General features: G+C 50.4%; 1 protein-coding gene across 3 annotated transcripts in view; it reads left to right on the top strand.

Annotated features, from left to right (window-relative positions):
* EXOC6B (exocyst complex component 6B) overlaps nucleotides 1-22,424 on the top strand; it is a 313,474-nt gene that overhangs the window by 281,521 nt on the left and 9,529 nt on the right. For all 3 annotated transcript variants that reach the window (XM_064448801.1, XM_064448800.1, XM_064448799.1), the window contains one exon: nucleotides 21,098-21,210. In XM_064448801.1, coding sequence (XP_064304871.1) covers nucleotides 21,098-21,210 — 113 coding nt within the window. The remainder of the gene's footprint in view (nucleotides 1-21,097; nucleotides 21,211-22,424) is intronic.

Below are 22,424 nucleotides of genomic sequence, written 5' to 3'. Positions count from 1 at the left end.
TCCTTAGCTGGCCGTCTGCTTTGAGTAAACAGGGATGGTAATTGCCCCAGGCAGCTGTGGAGCATCTCTGGAGATACCTCAAACCCAACTGATGATGTCCTGAGCAAGCTGCTCCAGCTCCTGTGCCTTGAACAGGGACCAAGTGACCTTCAGGGATCCCTCCAGCCCCAGATACCCTGTGATTCTCCATGTTCTGTATGGGAATGGTTCAGAGCTGCGCTAGGGGAGGTTCAGACCGCACATTAGGGAGTATTTCTTTACCAAGAGGGTGGTCAAACCCTGGAACAGGCTTCCTAGAGAGGTGGGTCGATTCCCCAAGCCTGGCATGTTTAAGAGGCATTTGGACAATGCCCTTAATAACACGCTTTAACTTGTGGTCAGCCCCGAAGTGGTCAGGCGCTTGGACTAGATGGTCCTTGTAGGTCCCTTCCAACTGAAACAGGCTATTATTTTCTATGTTTACAACTGTGAGGTCTCTGTTTGCCAGTTTGTATTTTAGGAAGATTAAGGATGACTTAAGGATTGACCCTTACAAGTAATAAATTGAATGAGGAATAACCGTGTAAGCCTCATTTTCTTGAGAAAACCATTCATAAAGGAAGGAGTTGGAAAGGTAGGAGAGAAAAGCAGAGTGCCATGTTCGACGGATCCACGTTGCCTGTGTCACCAGCAGGAGAGGGACTCGTGGGGTCAGCGCCGGGCAGGGGCGGGGGACGAGGGGGGCTGAGAAGAGCCTGGTGGATGCACAAGCAGCCGGGGCATCAAGCTCTGAGTCACGGAGGGGGTTTATTAACTTGAGCAAGAACAAAGTTGTACCCAAAGGCGTTTTGATGTTGTGCAGACATTTATGTAAGGATATCTATGTTTTCTGGCTGTCCTGTGTCGCTGCCAACTAAATCCGATCACCCTCTGCTCGAGTAGTTTTTTTCGTTATGAATGTAGTTCAATAATGAAATAGAAACACATGGGTTTTTTTTCCAAATACCATGTTAATTTAAAAAAGGCCTTTTTCATTAGACATTATATACACAAGGGCTACAGATTACAAATGCAGAAAATTAAATTGTAAACTCTACAGTGAGGCCTTGGGGGGGAGAGTAATGAGAGACGCGAGCCCTCCCCTCTCCCCAGCCTCCACGAGGACGCTCGCATGGAGGCAGGCTGAGGAAGGCTACCTCCCTTCAAACTCCGTAAGCCACAAAGGATGGGTCAGATCCTTATCGCCTTTAAATTATACCCATAACTCCAGGCTTGCTCAGCTTCCCAGAGTTAAATGACTTTTGTGCATGGATTTGAGGTGAATTAGGGATTTTGCTTTTTTTTTTTCCTGCTGCTGTTTCCAAGTAAGTTATTAGTGGGAAAAAAAAAATCAGATACATCCCGTTTCTGATCCTAGATCTTAATTAATATTAATTATCGCAATAAATCTGTCTCCATTTAATCCCTTCAGTCCATGACTGCGGCTGTGGCAACAGGTCCAGGTACAGCAGCATCCTTCTTGGTTCTCTTAATAAACCCTTTGCTGCTTCCTTAAGCCCTCAGGGGAGTGCATGTGGTTCCTCTCCCACTGCATGTGGTGTGCACACTCTGCAATCCTCCCTGGTCCCCGTTTTTTTTTTTTTTTAAACCCTTGAGCTGAAAACGCTCTGTGCCCTTCGCTACTTGCTTTCTCCTCGCAGTTACAGCTTCTTACAGTGTCTCTCCAGCCTAAACCTTTCCGTTTTCTCTTTTGTGATGCCCCATGGGAAGGAGGATACTGAGCTAAGCTAAGGTTTGCCTGGGATATATATAATATATCTAATATAATACAATATATAATACGTAATATGTAATATAGTATGTAGTATATTGTGTATAAAATCTATGACATGTAATATATGATATATAACCTAATTATATAATATTATGTATAATCATATATAATTACATATAATACGATATAGTCTAATCCTATATCTAGTCTAATCCTTCCCAAAGGAAGCCAAGACCCAGGCAGTTACCCTGCCTGCAAGTTTTGCCCCAGCGTTTCCCGCTCCGCTCCTCCCAGCACTTTTTGATCGTGTCGAAAGAGCTCGCTGAAGTTTCACAAAGGGGGGAGGGTTATTAAATTACTCCAAGTTTTGTGGAAACAGGGCAAGAGGGGAAGTCCCGCGAGTGTTATCCCTAGAGAGGGGCTGCTCCGAGGGCTCACGCTTTGTTACACCTGGAGAATCCAGCGGGAAGGGGGTTTGGTAGATGGGATAAGGTTTGAGTGGCGTTGGCCCATCCTTGTGTCAAAGTCAATCAGTCACAAGACCTAAATTCATATAACTCCATCCTTGCTTAATTTGGTGCTCGCCGAAACCCTTGTGTAGGGCTTGGGATGTGGTCCTCTTTATGAGCCCCCGGCTGACTCCGTGAATGACGTGACCCTGAAGTCCCACATGGTCTAATTAAGTTTTTCTTTTAAAGGAGGTGCCAATTTTCAGCATCTCTGAAACCATTTTCTGGGCTTTATTTGCTCATCTTTATTTCCTGGAGCGTTTTAGGGCCTAGCTCACCCACAACAGCATCACCCCTCTGTATGATAAAGGCTGTGCTGCAATATTTCCCGCAGCTTCTTCATACCCTTTGCACCTCCATCGCAGCCGCTTCTCCCGTGCGGTGCCTTCATCACCCAAGGCTTTTGCAGTGGGGGTGCAGATGCCTCCTCGAAGTCTGCAGAAAACTGATTTTTATTCCCCTTTAGTTATTTTCTATGGACTCCCTGGGAAGACCCCTGGTCCCTCGAGGGTGAGAAAGCTGCTCTGCCCTGCGCGGAGCAGCCGGGACTGCGGCGTCCCTTCAGGCGAGGAGGAGGAGGAGGAGAGCTTCTGCCGGAGCCCTCCCGGTGGCTTCCTCCCAGGGGCAGGCCGGACACACACCGCGATATTTAGCATTGCACGTGTCCGCGGAGCAAGAGGAGGGGGGTGTCAAATGCTCGAGGTTTTCTGGGCTGCTGAAAGCAGCGCTGTTTTCCCTCTTGCACATTGCATCGTCTTTTCACTTCTGCTTTAGGCATTAGATCGAGCCTCCGAGCAGGCAGATGATTAATAACCCATACGATTTCCATCTCCGCTGGTGTTTCTTTCTAAATCTCCTCAATCTACAAGGATTTTATTTTTTTTTCTCTTCATTTTTACTAAACTCAGTAGTCCTGTAGATCAGTCGTACAATCAACTCTTTAAATGTGCTTGCTTTCAAGCGGAGCTGGGGGTTGCTGGAGGCTTTGCTGTCTCTTCGGGGGCTGCGTGAGGGTGTAGGTGTTACTCGTCTGTCGGTGGAGTGCAGTGATACGCAGAAGGTCACCGACCCACAGCCTAAATAAGTGATGAGATGTCATGAAAAATTTGTATTTGAGCACAAGGGAAGTTCGGCACATGCCATGAGCTTGCTTGGCTTTTATTTATTTTTAATTTTTTCTTTCTTTTTGAATTCGTTGTCTAATTTATTCGTGCTTCTGTCTCGGGAGGCTGGGGGTTTTCTGGGCCGTTCAGAAAACAAGCCCTTTAGAAAGAGAAAAGGGTATCAGACACAGCTGGTGGTTCAGGGAGGAAAATCTCAAAGCAAGAGGAAGAAATGTGGGAGAAGGCATTAAGGCAGGAATGAAAAATGAGGCGGAGAGAGAGGCTTGTTAGCAGCGAAGAGGGGTGAGCAGCAGCATATAAACAGGAACGTCTCTGCAGAGGTTTGACGTTGCATGAAGGTTTCGGGGGTGCAAGAAGTGCTGCGTACCCAACTTCTCTTCTCCTCGGGTTGTACGTCCAGGCCGCCTGCTGAATCTGCTCTAGGTGAGGGTGAACTGGGTTAGAGATGGATCCTGCTCATCGTGTATGATTTAGAGCAAAGCTCTGGGGAGGCAGCAACTGCAGACTCGGGGCTGGTTCTCCAAAACTACGAAGTTCACCAAAGGGTGAGAGCAATCCCGCTGAGTGGAAATTGTAGTATCGCTGGCAATTGGAAATGAAACCCTGCGTGCGATTGCCTCCGGGGATGTGCGAGTAATTCTATCCCATATGGATCAAGAGATGGGAAGAGGTTGGGTGGAGAGACAGCCAGGCAGACTCTTCTTTCTGACTGTAAATTTTTTGCCTTCTCTGTTGAAACACACTTATATCCCGTTCTCTTCTTGTCTAAATTTATTGATATTCATGTATTGCCTTTGATAGGGTCACTCAGGCATCCTCTGGCTTTGATGAACGCCCTGTCAGTGCTTTATTTCCTTCCCGCAATGACGCTGTCGGCATTCCTTCCCTTTCTTTTCCCAAACCCCTTTTCTTATTAACACTCAGCGCTTTGACTGCGCGGTGCCTTCCGCCGTGGGTGCAGCTGCTGTGGCTGCAGGTGGAAGTTCTTCCTGGAAATAACCATCTCCTGATGGAGCTGGCTGGAAGGTGAGGGTGTCAGCGTCACCTGCTGGGGCCAGCACCCAAACCCGCTGAAATGATTTCCATATTAATCAGACCTTCTCTTCATAAGTACCCGGTTGCAGAATTTCTTTACTTCTGGACCCAAAGCTTGGCAGTTCTTGGGAAGTATTAAAATAACCCGTCCACCGACAACATGAGCCTTCACTTGGAAGCCTCTGCGGCTGCCAGCGGGAAACCTTGTGCCAGTATTTGCTCGGGAAACGAGCTGCTTCGCTGCCGTCACGCCGGGCTCGGTGCCTCGGTCGTGTCCTTGGGGCGATGTGTGGCTCCTGCAGAGTTCCTCCTGTTGAGGAGGAGGTTTTCAGTGTCAATTTTGGGGGAAAAAAATCTTTTGAATCCCTGATATAAGTTATTATAAGAGACAGGACTGTGGCATGACTCTCACACCTGTGCTGCTTTGCTAATGGTTTTTCTGGGCAAGCTTCGATGGAGGACAAAGTATCTCGAGAACCATGTGCTGCCCTTCCAGTGCTGTCTCCTGGATGTCCTGGAAGGGCTGGGCTTGCTCGTATCTTGTGATACCACGTCTAGAGAATGCAAAGGCCGGTGTTATTGCCAGCGAAAGTTCCTTTTCTCTGGGCTGTGACCCTCGGATTTGGGGTTGAGATCTCAAAATGCAGTGGGGCTTCTGAGTCTGGGTCTTGTTATCTTCATAACGTGGAGAGAGTGCCTTGGACTGGCGGATGGAAAGTGCGTGCGAGGCTCATGATTCTTTGATGCTTTTGCCATTAATTTTTGCCGTGCACCATCTCAGCTCCCTTTTCTGCAGAGCAGCTTCCGCTCCGGCTGTAACATTAGTCTTGCTTTATATTTCTTTAAATATTTTTTTTTTTTTAGCTAACAATCACCTCAGCTGTTTGTTTAAGGAGTTCATAACCCCGCAAAAAATTTTACAGCAACCAAAAGGAAGTTTGCAAGAAGCCCTTTGGTTGGGAGCCTCTGGCATTGATCTGCTGGGCTTCTGCTTTATGTTCCTATCAAACAATAGCAAAATAAAAAAGAAGAAAGTAAACAGATTGGTGTAAATAAAGACCAATCCCTGTCGTTTTATCCTCAAACACCACCGTTCGAGTACAGGAAAGGGCGAGCAGCCGGCTGGGCCCGGCGGCCTGCTCCTGCCTGCCGATAACGGGGCGGAAAGAAGCGAATGAGGCGGCAGAGCGGTGAAGGAGACGCGGTGCCTGCGGGCGAGCCCCGCCGCCTGAGAAACCTCGAGGGGAAAAAACGCCTTCAGTAGAAGGAAGTCACCCAGCGCGGTATTGTATAGTGCCAGCGCCCGGCGGAGGCAGCCCCCTCGTTTTGGGCTGAAATTGCCCAGAAAAAGGGATGCTCGGCTTCATAAGCGGGGCGGCTTAGGCTGGACTTAAAGCTGAGCTGTACTCAGTTGAGGCTTGAGTGCGCCGAGGTCATGCGAGCTGGCCAAATTCTTGAGGGTCTTGCTGGTTTTGGAGGGTTTTCCCCACCTAAAGCCACGCTGAGATAGTCGGGAGTTAATGGGTCCGTCAGTCGTGGAACCAACAGTCTGGCCCCGAAATCTGGATGGCAGCTCCCCGAGCCGATGCGGCTTCGATATATGAGGTTTTCTCTGCTCTGGCAAATCCCCCTCCTCTGAAATCACTTCTACATGATAGTTCTCTGACTTATTTTTACTATTAGTTTTATTTTCTGTCTTTTTTTCTCTTTTTTCTTTTTAAATTTTCTTTATTTTCCCCTTTTTCTTTTATTTTTTCCTTTTCTCCTTTCTTTTTTCCTTTTCTTTTGTCTTTCTTTTTGTCTTTTTTTGGGGTCTTTTTTTCCCTTTTTCTTTTTTTCTTTTTCTTTTCTCCCATATTTACTTGAAGCTCACCGGAGCACTTCTCTCCCGACACATTTAAAATTCCCCAAAGTTTTGAAATCAAGAGCTGCCGCTGAGCGTTGGGACTGGCCGCTGTGGGATGGGGCAGGGGGAGCATCAGGTCTGGGGAACACGTTGCGCGACGCGTCCTTAAACAGGACAGCCCCTTCTGGGGTCCCACCTCAGCCATGGGGAACCACTCTCACCCCAGACCCTCCCACTATGCTCAAAGAGCATATTTAACCCCAAAAAGGACTTTCTTCTATTTCCTCCGGCCCTTTGCAAAGCCTCCTGCCGCCGCCCCATCGCCGCCCCTCAAGTCCGTCACTCCCAGGACCTCGTCGCCGTCTGCTGTCGCCCCTTTTCCCCACGAATCGCTTCAGAACAGGGCGATAACGCCGGTGCGCGCTGGGAAACATCTCCTCCCGGGGTTTATACCCGAAGTGTCAGCGCGGGGGGGAGTTCGCAGCAGCGGCGGGTCTCCTTTCTCTCCTAACCCGGCTCTTGGCATCCGAAATCTGCCTTTGTTTATACCTTTCCAAGGCTGTGACAATAAGTGCGAGGCCATCCAGAGGTTAGTGTGACACCGCGTAAGGAAAAGCCTTTGCTTTTGTTTTCAGATTCCTCCGAAGGCTGTTTTTTTTGTTGGTTTGGTTTTTTTTTTTTGTAATCTACAACAAATAGCCATAAATCCTGCTGGTTCTCCCCGTGCCCAGGGCTGCCCGGCTGCAGCGCAAGCTCAGCAGATGCAATAGCAGGATGAAATGCTGCTTCAGCTGGGATCCCTCGCAATGCTCAGCCTTTTCAGAGCATCATATTTAGTTACAGGAAAGCGTGTCCCGTGAGGGCTTGGGGGTTTAATTAAATGCAAGCTGGGCTTTGGTCACCCTGGGTGTTTTCGGGAGGTTTTTCAGAATGCCAAATCAAGTGTTACACACTTTCTGCACAAGAATGTTGTGGGTTTTTCCCCGTATTCATTAGTTTCCTACAGATTTAAAGTTCCTAAATGGGTGTGCACCCACCAAAAGTGGAACAGGTTCAAGTAAGCTCAATATTTTCTCAAAAGAGGGTTGCTGTAGGGCGAGGGGTGGCCAGCCAGGCTCCCAAACAAACCTGACATGAGTGTGAATTTTAAATCCTCCTCTTTCAACCCTTCCTGCAAGCACTTTTTTGGGGACTCACCTGAAAGTGTGGGGTCTAGAGCATGCAACCCCCCAAAAAAGCATCAGCTCGCCCATTGCCCACAGCCGGAGCCCTGCAATTTCATGGCCTTGGGGTTTAAAATCTGCTTTATCCTGTAGATGCTAAGGAGAGGGATGAGCTGTCCCAGGGGGAAGTTTGGTGGTGTCCCCTCTACCGAAAAAGAGACTTGTTTTACATTGTGGATGGAAAATACGAGGTGAAATAATGGACTTCAATCTTTACATTTTCCATGGTAATTTATTAGTCTCCAGAAGCTAAAGACTTTTTTTCCCCGAAGTCAGGCGTTACCAAATTCACTGTTTTTCCTCACCTTCTGCAAAGTTATTTTATTTCTGTGTTTGCTTTTAGCCAAATGTTTCCTACTAGTCTTGTCTTCACAGCTGTTTTAAGTATCCATCGGCTTGTGCGTCTGCCTCTGTAGAATACGCTAAATGGCTCTAAACGGCTCTCGCTGTTTTCCAAACACTATTTCAGGCTCTGGAAATATCTATCCCGTGGCCTTATAAAAATAGTTCTAATCAACCACCCAAATTGCCGGGTTATTTCACGGGCCAAATTAGTTTTGCAGGTGACGCCGCTAGACAGGAGGAACGACGGCGCCTTTTGGGGGGAACATCTCTGGAAGTCGGTGCGTTTGCAAAGCTGAGCAAACCTTCTTGGTGGGCGCTGGCAGCACCCGAGGCCACCTCCTCCATCCCCTTGTCCCTGCTTTTTGTGTCCCCTGCCTTGGGCAGAGACCCCAATGTCACTGGTTTCTTCTGCATCCCTCCTTTGGACGGGATCCTGCAAGCTGCGCTGGAGTAAGTCTTCTCCTGGGAGGCTGGCGCAGGTGCCAGGGTGGAGAGGAGCCATGAGGGCAGCAAATGAGCGGAAAAAAGCAGCCCGCTTTGCTCAAAAGCTTTCCTTAGTGCTGCAGCACGAGCAGCTCTTGCATCCCCCAAGCTCCCCCTTTCTCTGGGTGAGGACCAAACCCAGGACAAGTAAACGATGGGAAGCACAAAACCGCATCTTGGTGCCCCCCTCGCCCACTCTTCCCAAATCCCCATCTCCTCGTGTGTTCCTCGGACCATCCAAGAGGCGCTCCCCTCCGCAAAGCTTTTCTTTTTATTTTATCTTTGCTCCCCGTGCGCTCCCCCATCGAGGGGGATGCTGCCTGGTGGCTTTCTCGTTCACCTGCAGCCCCTCAAAGAACTTCATGCCACCTCCAAACGAGGCCTTACCTCCTCGGCCCCTGCCCCTAATGAACATTAAAGAGGTCTTTAATGAGGAAAGTGGCATGTTTCCAGCCTTGCAAGCAGAAAAAGGCCATTTATGCAGCAAAGCAGCAGCAGGGCCAGCGCCGGAGCCGCTTGGTCCCCGCTCGGAGCTCGGACCGCCCGTGGGTATCGCAGCCGTCCTCCCGCATCCCGCAGGTGTTTGAATCCTTGAAGGAAGCAAGCCCAATCTTTTTGTTTCCTATATATAAAAGTATAAGAAAAAAAAGTAGTTCCAGGTCTGAGCCTGCCTCCTGCAAAGCCAGGCAAGGGCACTGCAGTGTGTTTTCTGTTTACAGTAGAGCTTAAAGAAATAAGCATCAGTTACATAGGGGGAAAAATGAGAACGCAGTCAAATTGGACCCCAGGGCAAGGCTCGCCGAGAACAATAGATCTGCTAAACAAAACCACCGAGGATAAGGAGGAAGTTATCATGAAAAGCGGGGGATATATTAGTTTAGTTTTGAGTGTTTAAAAAAAAAAAAAAAAAAGAAGGTATTTCAAGCACTTGAACTTGAGCGTATCTATTTCGCCGCCCAGACGCTCTCCTCTCGAACGACCGAGTGACCTCTGCGGCAGGAATCGCCGCCGCCAGCGCGGATGCCGAGCTCTCCCTTTCCTTACATGTCAGCTGGGAGATGAAGAGGCGGCCGCCTCTGCCTCCCGTCACGCGTGTGTCTCGAAAATCAACGGGGAGGACAGCAACGGGCTGCAGTGCTTTGCGTGAAGAGGGCAGCCAGAGTTTAGGGGGCCACGGCCTGAGAAAAGTTTCCTGCTGGGTGAAGGGACCGCCGGGCCCGTTATCGTGCCTTGCTGCTCTTTTCTTTTTGCTTTTTTCTTGGGTCTTTGGAGCAGAAAGCCGCGCAAGCCCTCCACGGGTCATCCCCGCTTGCGGTGGGCACCCGGAGCCGCTCGCTCCAGCGGGAGCTGCCGCAGAGCCCGTACACAACTCATTGCACGCACAGGAGCAGAGGGCGGCGCGGGAGCTGCGCTGTCTCTCTCCTGTTCCCTCAAATAGCTGCTTCTCCATCTCCTCCCTGTGCCGGTGCACGCCAGGCTGGTTCCCGGCGGCTGCCGGCGCTTCCATCGCTCCCCCTGCCCGAGGACGGCGGGAGGAAGTGCGCCGATAATGCTCATTAAATTTATAGCCGCGTTGCGCTGTAATGTTTAATCAAGGTTACGTGACTGTGTGCTGCCGCGCAGGGTACAAGTTCAATGCAAGGTGAATCTTGTCTGAGATAATCTGAAAGTTCATTCGGAGGTGAAGGCAGCGGCAGCTTCTCAGAGACCGGCTGGGGTTAGCGAGAGGTCACCTCGTTTTATTTTTTTGTTTCTTTTTTTTATCCCCTTTTTTAATGTGTAAACAAAAGAAAAAAAAAAAAAAAAGCAACTTTGCAGAGGACTTGGGATCAGCTGAGCAACAGGAAAGAGAATGGTGGCGTCCTGGCCCCCGCGGTGTGGTTTGGTACCCGGCGAGTGCCAGGCTGCGGGGCTCGGGGAAGGTGATGCCGGTGCCTTTAGGGACGGCGGGAGCGATTTCGTTCAAATATCATGGCCTTCTCGTACCGTGGAAGGGAGGGACCTTCATTGCTGAGCCCAGAAAGGTGTCGCTGGCTCGCCTGTCCCTGCTCCCCACTGCCGGGGGGAACCTCCCGACGGGGAAAACACCACGCGGTGCCCCTCGTCGGGGTATCTGGGCACCACGTCCTGGCTGCCGGTGGCACCAAGCGGGGCTGCGTGTATATGAAAACGTGGCTTGGCTGCCTGGGCAGACCCTGGTCGCTCCGCAGGTACCTAGCCTTGCTGCCGAGCCGTCAGCGGACAGGGAGCATTAACCCCTCCCAGCCCAGAACCTTTCAAGCTGTGAATACCTGCTCTGTGGAATAATCAGGAACATTTTCCCCTAGAAAGGTGGCATTTGAAGTGATTTTGGTTTTTTCCCCTTTGATACTGTAGGGTCAGTGACGGAGGTGGTTTGTGTACGGGCTTATTTGGAGGACTGCTGCTTTTTTCCCCTCTCAACCCACTGTCCTGTGTTTAAGGGGTTTTGTGCTTTTTTTTTCCTGCTCTTGTTAACTCTTCTCCTTCCTTACCAAAGCATCCTGACCTGCAGCTGAGATTTTAGGATTTTCCATGTTATTCCTTCACGTTTTCTTTGGAGCTGCTGATTCTGAAGGGTGGGTCAGGGAGGGCGAGTCAGATAAATGCATGTGGCTATATGCGCCCGGACTTTAGCAGCAGAGGAGGTACGTCTGTATACAAGGGGTACCTGCGCAGGCGGTGCCATCACCTCCCAACCGGGACCAGGGGGAGCTTTTACTATCAGCAAATCCAGCTTCTTCTCCCCCTAATAGCTTCAAAACTGCTTCTAAGAATAGCTGTCTACAAGCTGAGTGCTTTCCAAGCACTGCATCCCAGATTTGGTCCCCGTAACCTTGGATGCTGACCCCAAGCATTTAGTCAGGCTCCGTCCGTGCCGAGCAGAGGGATGGACGCACCTCCTGGCCGTGCCCACCGAAGGTCGGAGCCGGAGAGGCTACCGGGGGGATGCTTGTAAAGGAGACATCTTTGCTTCGGGAATGTATCCCCCTTTGTGACGGTTAAATGGAAACGCAAAGTGTTATTCAATAGCGGTCCCTGGAGAACGGTCTTCCGAGGCGCTCTCATTTCTTTTGGCCGCTGCCCAGTATTGTCTCTTTGTCTTACGCAGATTGTAGGATCTGGAGGGTAGAAATACGGTCGCCTTCTCTGGACGGAAAGCACCGTGCAAGCTTGTGAACCTGCGTGGAGAATTTGATGAGTCTCAATAATTATTTTTATGAGTGCAAATTGACTCCTAAATCCAGCAGGGCAGAGATCCCTTTTGCTCTTTTGGCCATTTATAAGACCCCCCACTGGGTGCTTATCACTACAACCGACTGAATTTATTCCGAAACACCAAAATCCCAGTGTTTTGTACCAAATAATTTTCATGCCTTGTTTTTTTGTTTCCCAAGCAGCATTGCACGGTGCTTTGCGATGGTCAGAGAAACTTGGGATTTCCCTAGAATTCAGTTTAGCCTTCCTTGCGGGCAAGCCGCCAGTGAATGACTAAAGCCATGATCTTGCACCATCAAAGTCAGTAGGAGTGTGAACGAGGCTGGTAGGGACTTTCCAGCCATCTTCAAGACTGTCACCATAACACGACGTGCTAATCCTCAGCGTCTCTACCCTTCACTCTTGGGCTGCTTTGCAGCACTTCTCTTGAAGCCCGACAACCCTTCGTGGCTCCTTCATGTGGTTTCGTGTCGCAGGCTGGGAGGAGAAGGTGGATTCCTCAAAGCCTTGTTTAACCCAAAAGGGAGTTTTTGTTGCCATAAGTGCGGAAGTGAGCTACACAACCTTTTTCAGGTAAAATTGTGTTTGTTAAGATTTTAACGAGACCCATGGAATAAATACCTTCTGAAACGGTGGAGAAGTCAAAACGTGTAATTACAGCGTTACTTCAAAGCAGGTGGAAAGCCAGAGGTTTTCCTCCTAATAAACGATGAACCAGAAGACCTTTCTGCACACACAGTGCAGGCAAAAAGCTTTCTGGAGACCTTCCCCTGCAAGTCTGATATAAGAAATACAAAAACCTATTAACAGGCAATAACACAAATCTGAAAATAATCCAGACTGCACAGATTAGGGCTTTGTTGGTCTCAGACCTTTCTCTGTTACATACTGTCCCATCTGCCATAAATCTTTCCAGATTCTGCTCGGGTTTTCCAAGAACTGTTTCACTTTTGCAGATGTAAGTAAACAGAAGGAAAAAATAAAAAGGAAAGCTAAAATTGATGCCTTAACTTGCAAAATGAATCCAGTTAAAATGTGAGATGAGGAACTTGAAATCGGTTCTTCTCCCTCCCGTGTGAGCGTGGAAGGACAGCCCCGGGTGGGACATCTGCCCAGGAGACCTGGAGGGGTCACCTGAGTGTAGTTAATGTGCCTTACAGAGAGGTCCAGTACTCTCTGACCTACAGTAGCTCCTAGAAGTCCATCTCTCTCTTGCAGGCGGGTCTGGTAAGCACCTAAAATAAGATTGACCTTCCCTGAGCTCCATGTGTGTCAATCCCTTGGTTTGTGCATCGCATTGGCTTGTGCAACATCAGGTTACTGCGGGTGCTACCCACCCCCCCACGCAAAGCACACGCAGTGCTTCTCCCGAGTCACCAGGGACAGGACGAGAGGGAGCGGCCTCAGGCTGCGTCAGGGGAGGTTTAGGTTGGATATTGGGAAAATGCCTTCCCTGCCAGAGGGGTCAGGCCCTGGCACAGGCTGCCCAGAGAGGTGGGGGAGTCACCGTCCCTGGGGGGGTTCAGAAAACGTGCAGACGTGGCACGTGGTGACATGGTTTAGGAGGCCTGGGGGTGCTGGGCTGGCGGTTGGACTTGATGATCTTAGAGGTCTTTTCCAACCTTAACGATTCTGTGATTCTGCGATTCAATACCTAGAGCAAATCTTAGTTTCCAGTGAAACTGGTGACAAACCTGCTACTGCTTTCATTTAGGCCACGATTTTACCCTCTGTGTCTTTCACAAGGAAACGAACAAACATCATGTTCCAATTCCTGGTGCATTTTCTTCTTAGCAATGCTATTGTCCAAACCCACGTCTCCCCATGAGTTAGAGTATTTCTTTCTCTTTCAGTATTACTTTCCCACGAGGCATAATTGAAACCTCACCAAAATAAATTATTTTGAATGTACTTGTCTGTGGCTGCTGATGTTGGAAACTCTTCGGGCTTTTGTACTCCGTAGCAATTACTGGCTGGCTGGCGGTAGGGGCTGCTCAGCCGGTGGTGGGGATGGGTTGTGGGCAAGCTTAGGCACGGGCAAACTGGGAATTGGCACTGGTTTGGATTCAGTGGTTTCTTCTGCTTTTATGGAGGTACCCAGCAGGCCCAGGTCTTACCTGGGTGTTTTCTGGCCCCGCTAGAAGCATCTTGTCCCTTCATACAGGCAGGTTTAGGTGGGACGATGGTAGGACCCAAGGCCTGCCTTCCTCTGAGCCTCTTGTTGTCACCTTTATCGAAGGAGCTGTGGTGTTAAATCAGCAAAATGAGCTTTTTGAAGAAAAGATCTCGGAAGGTTTGTAAGCTAACGGTGTGATCTCTTGCAAACTGAAGCACAGATGGTTTGTAGGTGTCAGATCAAAGGCTGTTCATTCTGTGTGCTGCCTGCAGCAAAGACTGGGGAAGAAGAACATCAGACTTAGAGGTTGTAAGGATAAGGAGGGATAACAGACCTTTTCAGAGCTGGGTTCAGATTGGTTCTGAAAAAATCCCCTCCTTCTGCCCCCAGAAAGCAAGGGCAGTTGCTCATGAACATGACCCTCAGCAGGTTTCAGGGCAGGAGTGCTGCCTCCAGCTGGGAAACCCCCAAACCTGACTGAATTAACACTTCTCTGCGCCCTGGCGTCCAGGGGACATAAAGCTCATCACAAAAGCTTGACTATAAACCTGTGGCATAGCTGTCACTTGTTGATCTGAACCTCCCCCAAAAGCCCACCGCAAGGAAGATCTCGGGAAGGTCAAGCGAAGTGGCCCAGAGTGCTGGGCCATCTTGTTCAGGGTGCTGGGCCATCTTGTCTAGACCATGCTTTGCCAAGAAAGATTAGACCAGATGATCCTTGAGGTTCCTTCCAACCTGGTATTCTATGATTCTATGATTCTATGATTCTGTGATCTCACGCACCCGCTGTCGGCACCACCTAGACCCATGCCAGGCTCCTCCAGACGCCTGGCTGTCTCCTGCTTTAAGATGCAGCAAGTTAACTCTCATTCCCTTCACTCAGTTGGATGTGAGAAGTCCGGGATAATTGCATTTAAATTTGTTGTAACAGGTTGTAAGATTTGCCAGCTAATGGTCTTGAGTCGTCTTTCCCTTTTCATCCTTCGGTGTGTGTATGCATGCGTGCTGATGGTGTTTGTTTGGGGTTTTTTTTAATAGCCGATGGTGCTTTGCAGAAGGCACGTCAGGCAGTAACACCTCTCAGCCCAGCTCCGGGCGGCTCCAACGTGTGTCCCTGAGCACCACAGAGAGTCAACAACTGCTAGTAGAGAAGAGTCTCCTGCTGTACGTGGTGCTTGGAGGAAGAAGAACTAAAACAGTTGCAGGGACATGAGAATTCCCTGATTTGGGCTTTTATGAAAGAGAATGTTTAGCTCTTTATTCAATGTTTCCAACCAGTCCTCAGAACGTGCCTTTGCTGGTGGATCTACTGATACTCTGATGGTGTTGGCAGAGGAAAGTCCTTTTTGAGCCATCTTGATGCTCTGTCTTGTCACTGGGAGTAAATATTGTGCTGGATAAGAGGGGAAAGGCTGTTTGCTTCTGGGATAGAATCATAGAACCATAGAACAGCCCAGATTAGAAGGGACCTTGAAAGATCATCTGGTCCAACCTTTCATGGGAAGGGAAGCCTAGATGAGGTGATCTAGCACCCTGTCCAATCGCATCTTGAAAACCTCCAGCAACGGGGACTCTACCACATGCCTGGGGAAGTTGTTCCGGTGAACGATTGTTCTCACTGTAAGAAATTTCTTTCTTATATTGAGATGAAATCACTCCTGATGTACCTTCGAGACATCACCCCTTGTCTTCTTCTTGTGGCTCCTTGTGAAGAGAGAGCCTCCACCCTCCCTGTAGCCACCCTTTAAGTACTGGAATACTGTGACAAAGTCCCCCCTGAGCCTTCGCTTCTCCAGGAAGGAGACCTAGACCTTGAAATACAGTGAGCGTTAGTGTTCAGGATGGGGTTGTTTCTCCTTCCTCCATCCAGTTACTGTGTACTTGCACCAGGTTGCCTCTGGTGAGGGCTCTTTTACAAATACTGACAGTTCATGTGGGATTTCAGCGCCAAGAAGTCAGGATATTAAAAAGCGAAAGGGCTGGGGCGTGGGGAAAGACACAGATGCAAGCGCAGAGGTGATGAAGCCTCTTTTGACCTTAACAGAAACAAAATGTGTGTCTGTTAGCAACCAAATCCCTCCAGCAGGGACTGGTAAAAACCAAAACCTTTGCTTGCTGGGGAGCAGAGAGTTGTGGTTTCCATTTCTGGCCGGACGGCTGGCTGCCCTCGTGTTTTGGAGCAGCTCCGGTTATGAACAGTTGCTCTTCACTTTTAATTTGGCTGAGTTTCGCTTCCTGCTCCAGGGGATGTAACATCGTGTCTGGTGTCCTGGTGGTTCCGTCCCGAGAAGCTCTTCCCCCTGCCAACAGGGGATGATCACACTCCTCTTCCAGTAGACACGTCCGTGAGGCCGGAGCATTTGGTGCATCTCAGGCGGCAGTTTCCGGCAGGTCAGAAGCGTTTGGGTGCAACTCCCCGTTTGTGGATGCTCAGAGTGGTGCTGCATCACTTCACAGGAGGGAAAAGAAAAAATTAGAAGGGCCAGGTGTTACACGAAGTCAGGGAATTCAGGACTTTCCATCTGTCCTGCAGTAGGCTTGAGCTTCAGTAACTTGAGCTGCACGTCTTAGGCTTGAGGAGGGGAGGAGAGGTCCTTGGGGCCGAGACGGTCCCGTATTTAGAGTTATCCCTGCAACATCATCCTGATCTCTCTGAGACAGGACAGGGGTTTTTTGGCGTGGGTTTATTTTCATCTTAGAAAACATGGGTCTCCCTTTCCTGCCATCTTCTTTATCTCCAGCCACCGTGCATCACCTCCCAGGGTTGTGCTGTGATGCTGGTGCAAGCGTGCAAATGCTGGTGCTTTCTTTGATCTTGTTCCAGGGGCACTGGCAGAGCTTGCAAACTGTGTTTTGAATCAGTTTGGCTTCACATTACATTATTTCTGGCTTGGCTGAAAGCATTTTATCCAGATTCAGCGCTCTCGTGTCAGACAGAACACACTGTCCCGCTTTGCGTTGCACCTGGAGGGAGAAGCTTGCACAGTCACGGCGATGTCCCCGTTCCCTTTGCCACCAGCGAGGAATTAAGTTGCAACCATCCTTTCCCTGTACTTGATGTGAGGGCCATAAAAACATGCCTCTGCTTTGAAACAAATAACATTTCTGAAGAGTTTGAGATGGTGATATTACAAGGGGAGTGGAAAGGAAGTGTTTTTCAAGGTGGACCTGAGGGAAATGGGGAGAAAGTGCTTCCTGGCCCCGGCCAAGAGGAGCCTGGGGCAGGGTTGGGAACTGGTTCCCAGTTTAATTCTTTCTTTCCAGCATTGCCCTCTCTTGAATCACCATTTGAGTAGAAGTTCAGATATATGTCTAAACCCAGGTCTTTTTAATGCTTTTCTTTTGGTGGCATATTCAAACCCTTCTCCATTTCTTCGTTTTTATAAACATACACGTGAACCTCTCCCCGCTCCTGCGGCAAAGACCTTCTCGTGCCCCGGGAAGCTGCAGGTTCGCAGCCCTGCACGCAGCACCTCTGCAGCTTTCTGAGCTTATTCTGCTTTCATATCATTGCGGTAAAAGCTCCTCGGGTTTTCCCCCCCCCGCCTTCTTTTCCTTTCCCCCCAGTGTATGTCCTGTCGAGTTTGATTTATAGCCTTGAAAAGGAGACTGTAGTTTGAAGAATTAATGGTATTTGCATATTTTGTTTGGAATCTCCCCCGGCAGGCCCGCTGCAGCCCAGCGCCGCTGCACAGGCGGGTTTTTCCTCTCCTTTTTCTTTTATTTTTTTTTTTTCGGTCGTTCAGATTTAGCAGCAGAGGTGAAAAGTTTAAACAGTAAAACCAATAAAACCACATTTATGTGACAGATAAATCGTTTCGAGACAGCTTGCCCTGAGCCGTCAGGCTTCCTCCTGCAAGACCTCTCTGCTACGGAGCACGACCCGCGGCAGAGCCCTGCAAGCGCCGGCGATGCCCTGCGCTGCCCGGCAGCCGGGGGCCAAAGGTGCCGGCCCCGGCTATCCTCGGACCTGCCTCACCGGCAAGATTGATGTGGGCAAACAGTTGTAAAATACACAAGCTATCCGTCACTGTCGTGAGCCGGCCGGGGGGAGTCTGGCTCTGCCAGCGCTCGGGGAGGGTCCAGCCTCCGGGAGCGGATTTAGGATGGGGCCTAAATCATTTAGGTTGGAAAAGACCCTTTAGATCATCGAGTCCAGCCATTAACCCAGCACTGCCAAGTCCACCACTAAACCGTGTCCCAAAGCACCACATCTACACGTCTTTTAAATACCCCCAGGGACGGTGACTCCCCCGCCTCTCTGGGCAGCCTGTGCCAGGGCCTGACAACCTTTTTGGTGAAGACATTTTTCCTTGTCTTTGGTGAAGACAAGGGCCATTTCCTCTCATCCTATCACTAGTAACTTGGGATCAGAGACCAACCCCCCCCTCACTCCAGCCCCTCTCAGGCAGTTGCAGAGAGCGAGAAGGGCTCCTCTCAGCTGCTGGCCTCCCTGGCCACCTGGGCACTGCTGGCTCATGCTCAGCCGGCTCTCAGCCAGCACCCCCACGTCTCTCAGATGTGCCTGTTGCACTCTCGTCACAATGCCTGCAGCTGGGGCTGCCCAAACAGTGTGATGGATGAAGGTAAAATCATAGAATCACAGAATGGTTTGGGTTGGAAGGGACCTTTGAAGATCACCTAGTCCAACCCCCTGCCATGGGCAGGGACACCTTCCACTAGACCAGGTTGCTCAAAGCCTTGTCCAACCTGATCTTGAACACTGCCAGTGATGGGCTGTCCACAGCTTCTCTGGGCAACCTGGGCCAGGGTTTTACCACACTCAGAGTAAAAAATTTCTTTCTTATATCTGGTCTAAATCTCCCCTCCTTTAGTTTCAAACCATCACCCCTTGTCCTGTCACAACAGGCCTTGCTAAAGAGGCTGCCCCCATCCTTCCTAGAGTCCCCCTTTAAGCCCTGGGAGGCCCCAATAAGGTCTTCTTGGAGCCTTCCCTTCCCCAGGCTGAACCACCCCAACTCTCCCAGCCCAGCCTCGTAGCAGAGGGGCTCCAGCCCCCGGAGCATTTCTGTGCCCCCTCTGGCCCCGCTCCAACAGCTCCCTGTTAAAAGAGGTCCATAAAATAGCTTCCCCGGCCGTTCCTTCATGCGCAGTGGAAGGTGTGGCGGTGCACGTTCCATGCCGGCAAAGCCCGGCAGCCTCACGCGGGAGAGCTGCACTGCCTCAGCCTGGCTGAGTTGAACTGGGTTGGGGCAGAGCTGGAGCAAAGCCGTGGGACGGAGATGGCTGTTGAGCCAAGGACCATGTGCCGTCCCAGGTGCTCATCACTGGCCCTGGTGGGAATGGCAAGCGCTGGCTCGGGCTCCGGAGCTGGAGAGCAAGGGCTAAGGCTACCCTAGGTGGCCGGTCATCTGACTTCTGCTTAAAAATCTCCCCATGCTGGATTTGCCACGCTCTTTCAGAGACATGCGTGCGAGGTTTCTCCAAGCCCTTTCCCTGCCCACCCTCTGAGCTCCTGCACGGTTCCCCAAGCCTCTGCTATCTCCCCTGTTGGTAACACCTCCTGACGCTTTTTATTATCTTCTCCTAACCCACTTCTAATCATCGCCTCTTTATTCTGGTTCTTACTTGTCCCTTCCTCGTGGGGCTTTATTTCCACTCCCCGGGAACGGCTATCTGGCCCCTTGACGGTCCAGCCATGCCCTTTCTCTGGCAGTAACTCGTGCTGCTTTGTTCGTGGTTTGCCAGAGGCACGTTCAGCCCCCCCCAGGGCCACCAGCAAGAGGACTTTGGTGCATTGGGGGGGATCCGATTTAGCCTGTACAACTATACAGCTTCCCCCAGCAGCCGGCAAAGCCGATAGAAGGGTTTTGGCCCCGCTGTGCTGTATGAAAAGACCCTGTGAAATCATATTTAAGGTTGTCTCTTGAAGGTGCCCTTTGGGAAAAACTCCTGCCGGTGATGTTCAGCTCGGGTTTGTAGTTAACACAATGGACCCGCCGTACAAAGCCGCGCGGGACCGCAGGCTGGAAAAGCCCTCTTAGGTCCCGGCTAATCCGTCCCCCCCGCCAGCCTGGGAGATTGTTCCCGACAGCTTGTTTTCTTTGCCCTGACCTACATAGTCAAAAAGAATCTTGTTGCACATTTTTGTTTTGAACCTTGAGGTCTCGGAGGAGCCAAATCCCCTTTATGGGGGCGCGGGATGTGTTGTTAAACAGTGCTGGAGTCTCCAAGAAAACCATGGAGACGCGGAGACAATGAGCCCTCTATGGTCCTCGCTTGGCCGCGGGATGGTCCTCCTTCTCCGGGCTTCGGCAGTGGGCGCCGGGACGCGCAGACGCGGGCGATGAAGACGTCCACGCGCTTGGCAGCCTGTCCTGCAATAGAGCGGTCACAACAGCTCCCCAAGGCAGAAGGTTGGGGGGGGGCGGGGGGAGATGCAGCCGCTCTTAATTAGCCTGTTTTAGATGATGGAGATGAAGGTTTCACCTCATACATCCTCAGCTGTGCTCTCGTGGGAGGGTGGCGGGGCAAGTCCTCTTCGGGGTGAGGAGGTCCTCGTGTAGGAAAGGTGTGGGAGCTCCTGTTTAGGTTTTAAGGAAAATAAGGGTGTGAAAGGCGGGGTGGAAGAGGGCGTTTAGGAAACCTGGGCTGCAGTTTGCTCCCTCTTCACCTGAACAGCAGGGAGCAGTGGGACACTGAGGGGGTCCTTTGCAGAGATGAAGGGCTTTGGGTGTGAATTCTGGGGCTCTGGAGCAGGGACTGTCACGGACAGCTGAATTAATCTGCTTTTTCCTTCGTTCGCCGCTGGGGACTGGTGGTTTCTCTTACAAATGTCTGGAAACCACCTGGGAATCCCAGTCTCCTCTGGTAGCTGTGTTCACCCAAGGTAAACCCTGGATGAGTTTATCTTAAGCTCCTGGATGGGTCCTGCACCTCCCCGGGGAGCTGTCATCATTAGAGACGCTTACAAAGCACTTGGAAGATGTTGAGATGGCGCAAGCGTGATAAGAAATCCTCGTGGCGTGGTTCGAGCAGTGCTGGGGGTTATTTGGGGACAGAAGAAATTTGTGGTGACTTTGACCCCAAAAATGCCCTCCTGCCATAGCTGAGGGCATCAGGGTGCTCTTTGCCACCCACCTCCTTGGGGTGTCTCAGTCTTCATATCCCCCGTACCGCTGGCTCACCCTAAAAATAGACATAGGAGTGCACTATGGCTAAATTAACATAGCCATACATAAACTGACATTAAATATTGGTAAATTAATAAATAAATATGAATAATTTAATAACAAAACATTAGCGGAATAACATTAAATAAATTAATAAAGACTGCAAACCATTTTTGGTGGTTAACGCCACCTGCCCAGGACCCTTGCCCAACTTTCAGATAAACCTCCTGCTCTCTCACCAGCTTTTTAAAATCCTGTATCTCTTTGTTTTTTCTTTCCGGCGGCTGCTTCAGCTCTTAGATCTGTTCATCCAGTGGGACTGGTCGACGTATTTGGCTGACTACGGGCAACCCACGTGCAAGTACCTTCGCGTGAACCCGACGACAGCCCTCATCCTGCTAGAAAAGTGAGTGCGGATCCGGACACCCGGGATGGTTTTTCACACCCCCCCATCTCGCTTTGGGCAAGCGCGTGTTTTAGCAGCTCGTTCCATCGCACGCGGTGCCTGACTGGAGCAGCCTGGGGAGCAGGAGGCTCCTTGTGATCCAGTGAGCAAAGCTTTTACCCCCGGGTGGGCAGCGGGAGCTCAAACAGGAAAAACCCTGTTTTACCCCACTAACCTGAATCCCAGGTTTTGTATCAAAATGCATTGACTTGGCTGAGGGCCTGCCTTTTTGCTTCACTCTTAAGCAGAGTTTTCCTTGTCATACAACAGAATTCCACTGTAAAGGTGTATCGCAAGCCCCCAGAATCATTTAAAATTTGCTAGCCTGCAGGCATGTGTAACTGCCCCAAGCCTGGCAGGGTTTAAAGAGGCATTTGGACAATGCCCTTAATAACACGCTTTAACTTGTGGTCAGCCCCAAAGTGGTCAGGCACTTGGACTAGATGGTCCTTATAGGTCCCTTCCAACTGAAACAGGCTATTCTATTCTATTCTATTCTATTCTATTCTATTCTATTCTATTCTATTCTATTCTATTCTATTCTATTCTATTCTATTCTATTCTATTCTATTCTATTCTATTCTATTCTATTCTCCCTTCTGTTGGATCCAGGGGGAGGATCAAGTGCTAAAAGCCTGGCTATGGGGCAGGGCCAGTGTCTTTAGGTGGCTGTGTGCTCCGGGGCTTGCCCTGAGCAAGGACGTGCTCTTTGATAAGGCTGAGTCTGAGCCTCCTTTGCCCAGCTTCAGCCCAAGCCCTGGAGCCGTGCAGAGGAGCAGCGCCGGGACGCGTCAGGCGAGCGGCCGGTGGCCTCTGCGGGGCTTTGGGATCCCTCCTGGAGCACAGCGAGGAGGCTTGTGCCAGTCCTACAAGCCAGCAGCAAGGAGGGAAAGCCCACGGCTTTGCTGCAGACCCAAAGAGTGGGATTTGCTTCGCTTGTAACCCCTTTAGTATGTGGGAGAGAAGTGCTCCAGTCACCCAACCTGCCCGTGGCTGGAGGTGGCCCAGATGACCCTTTCTCTGGTAGACCTCCAGGCTCTCATTGGGAGGATCAGCCCTACTCCTGCCCCTTCGCAACCACGAGACCTCACAGCAGGCCTTCCAGCTGGTCTGACAGAGAAATAACCTGCCAAAAATGATAATTAATAATTTTCCAAGCAGCTCATGCCATGGGC

Source organism: Phalacrocorax carbo, chromosome 4 (genome assembly GCF_963921805.1).
Source record: "Phalacrocorax carbo chromosome 4, bPhaCar2.1, whole genome shotgun sequence".
NCBI classification, from domain to species: Eukaryota; Metazoa; Chordata; class Aves; order Suliformes; family Phalacrocoracidae; genus Phalacrocorax; species Phalacrocorax carbo.
This window is presented reverse-complemented; position numbering and strand designations above follow the sequence as displayed.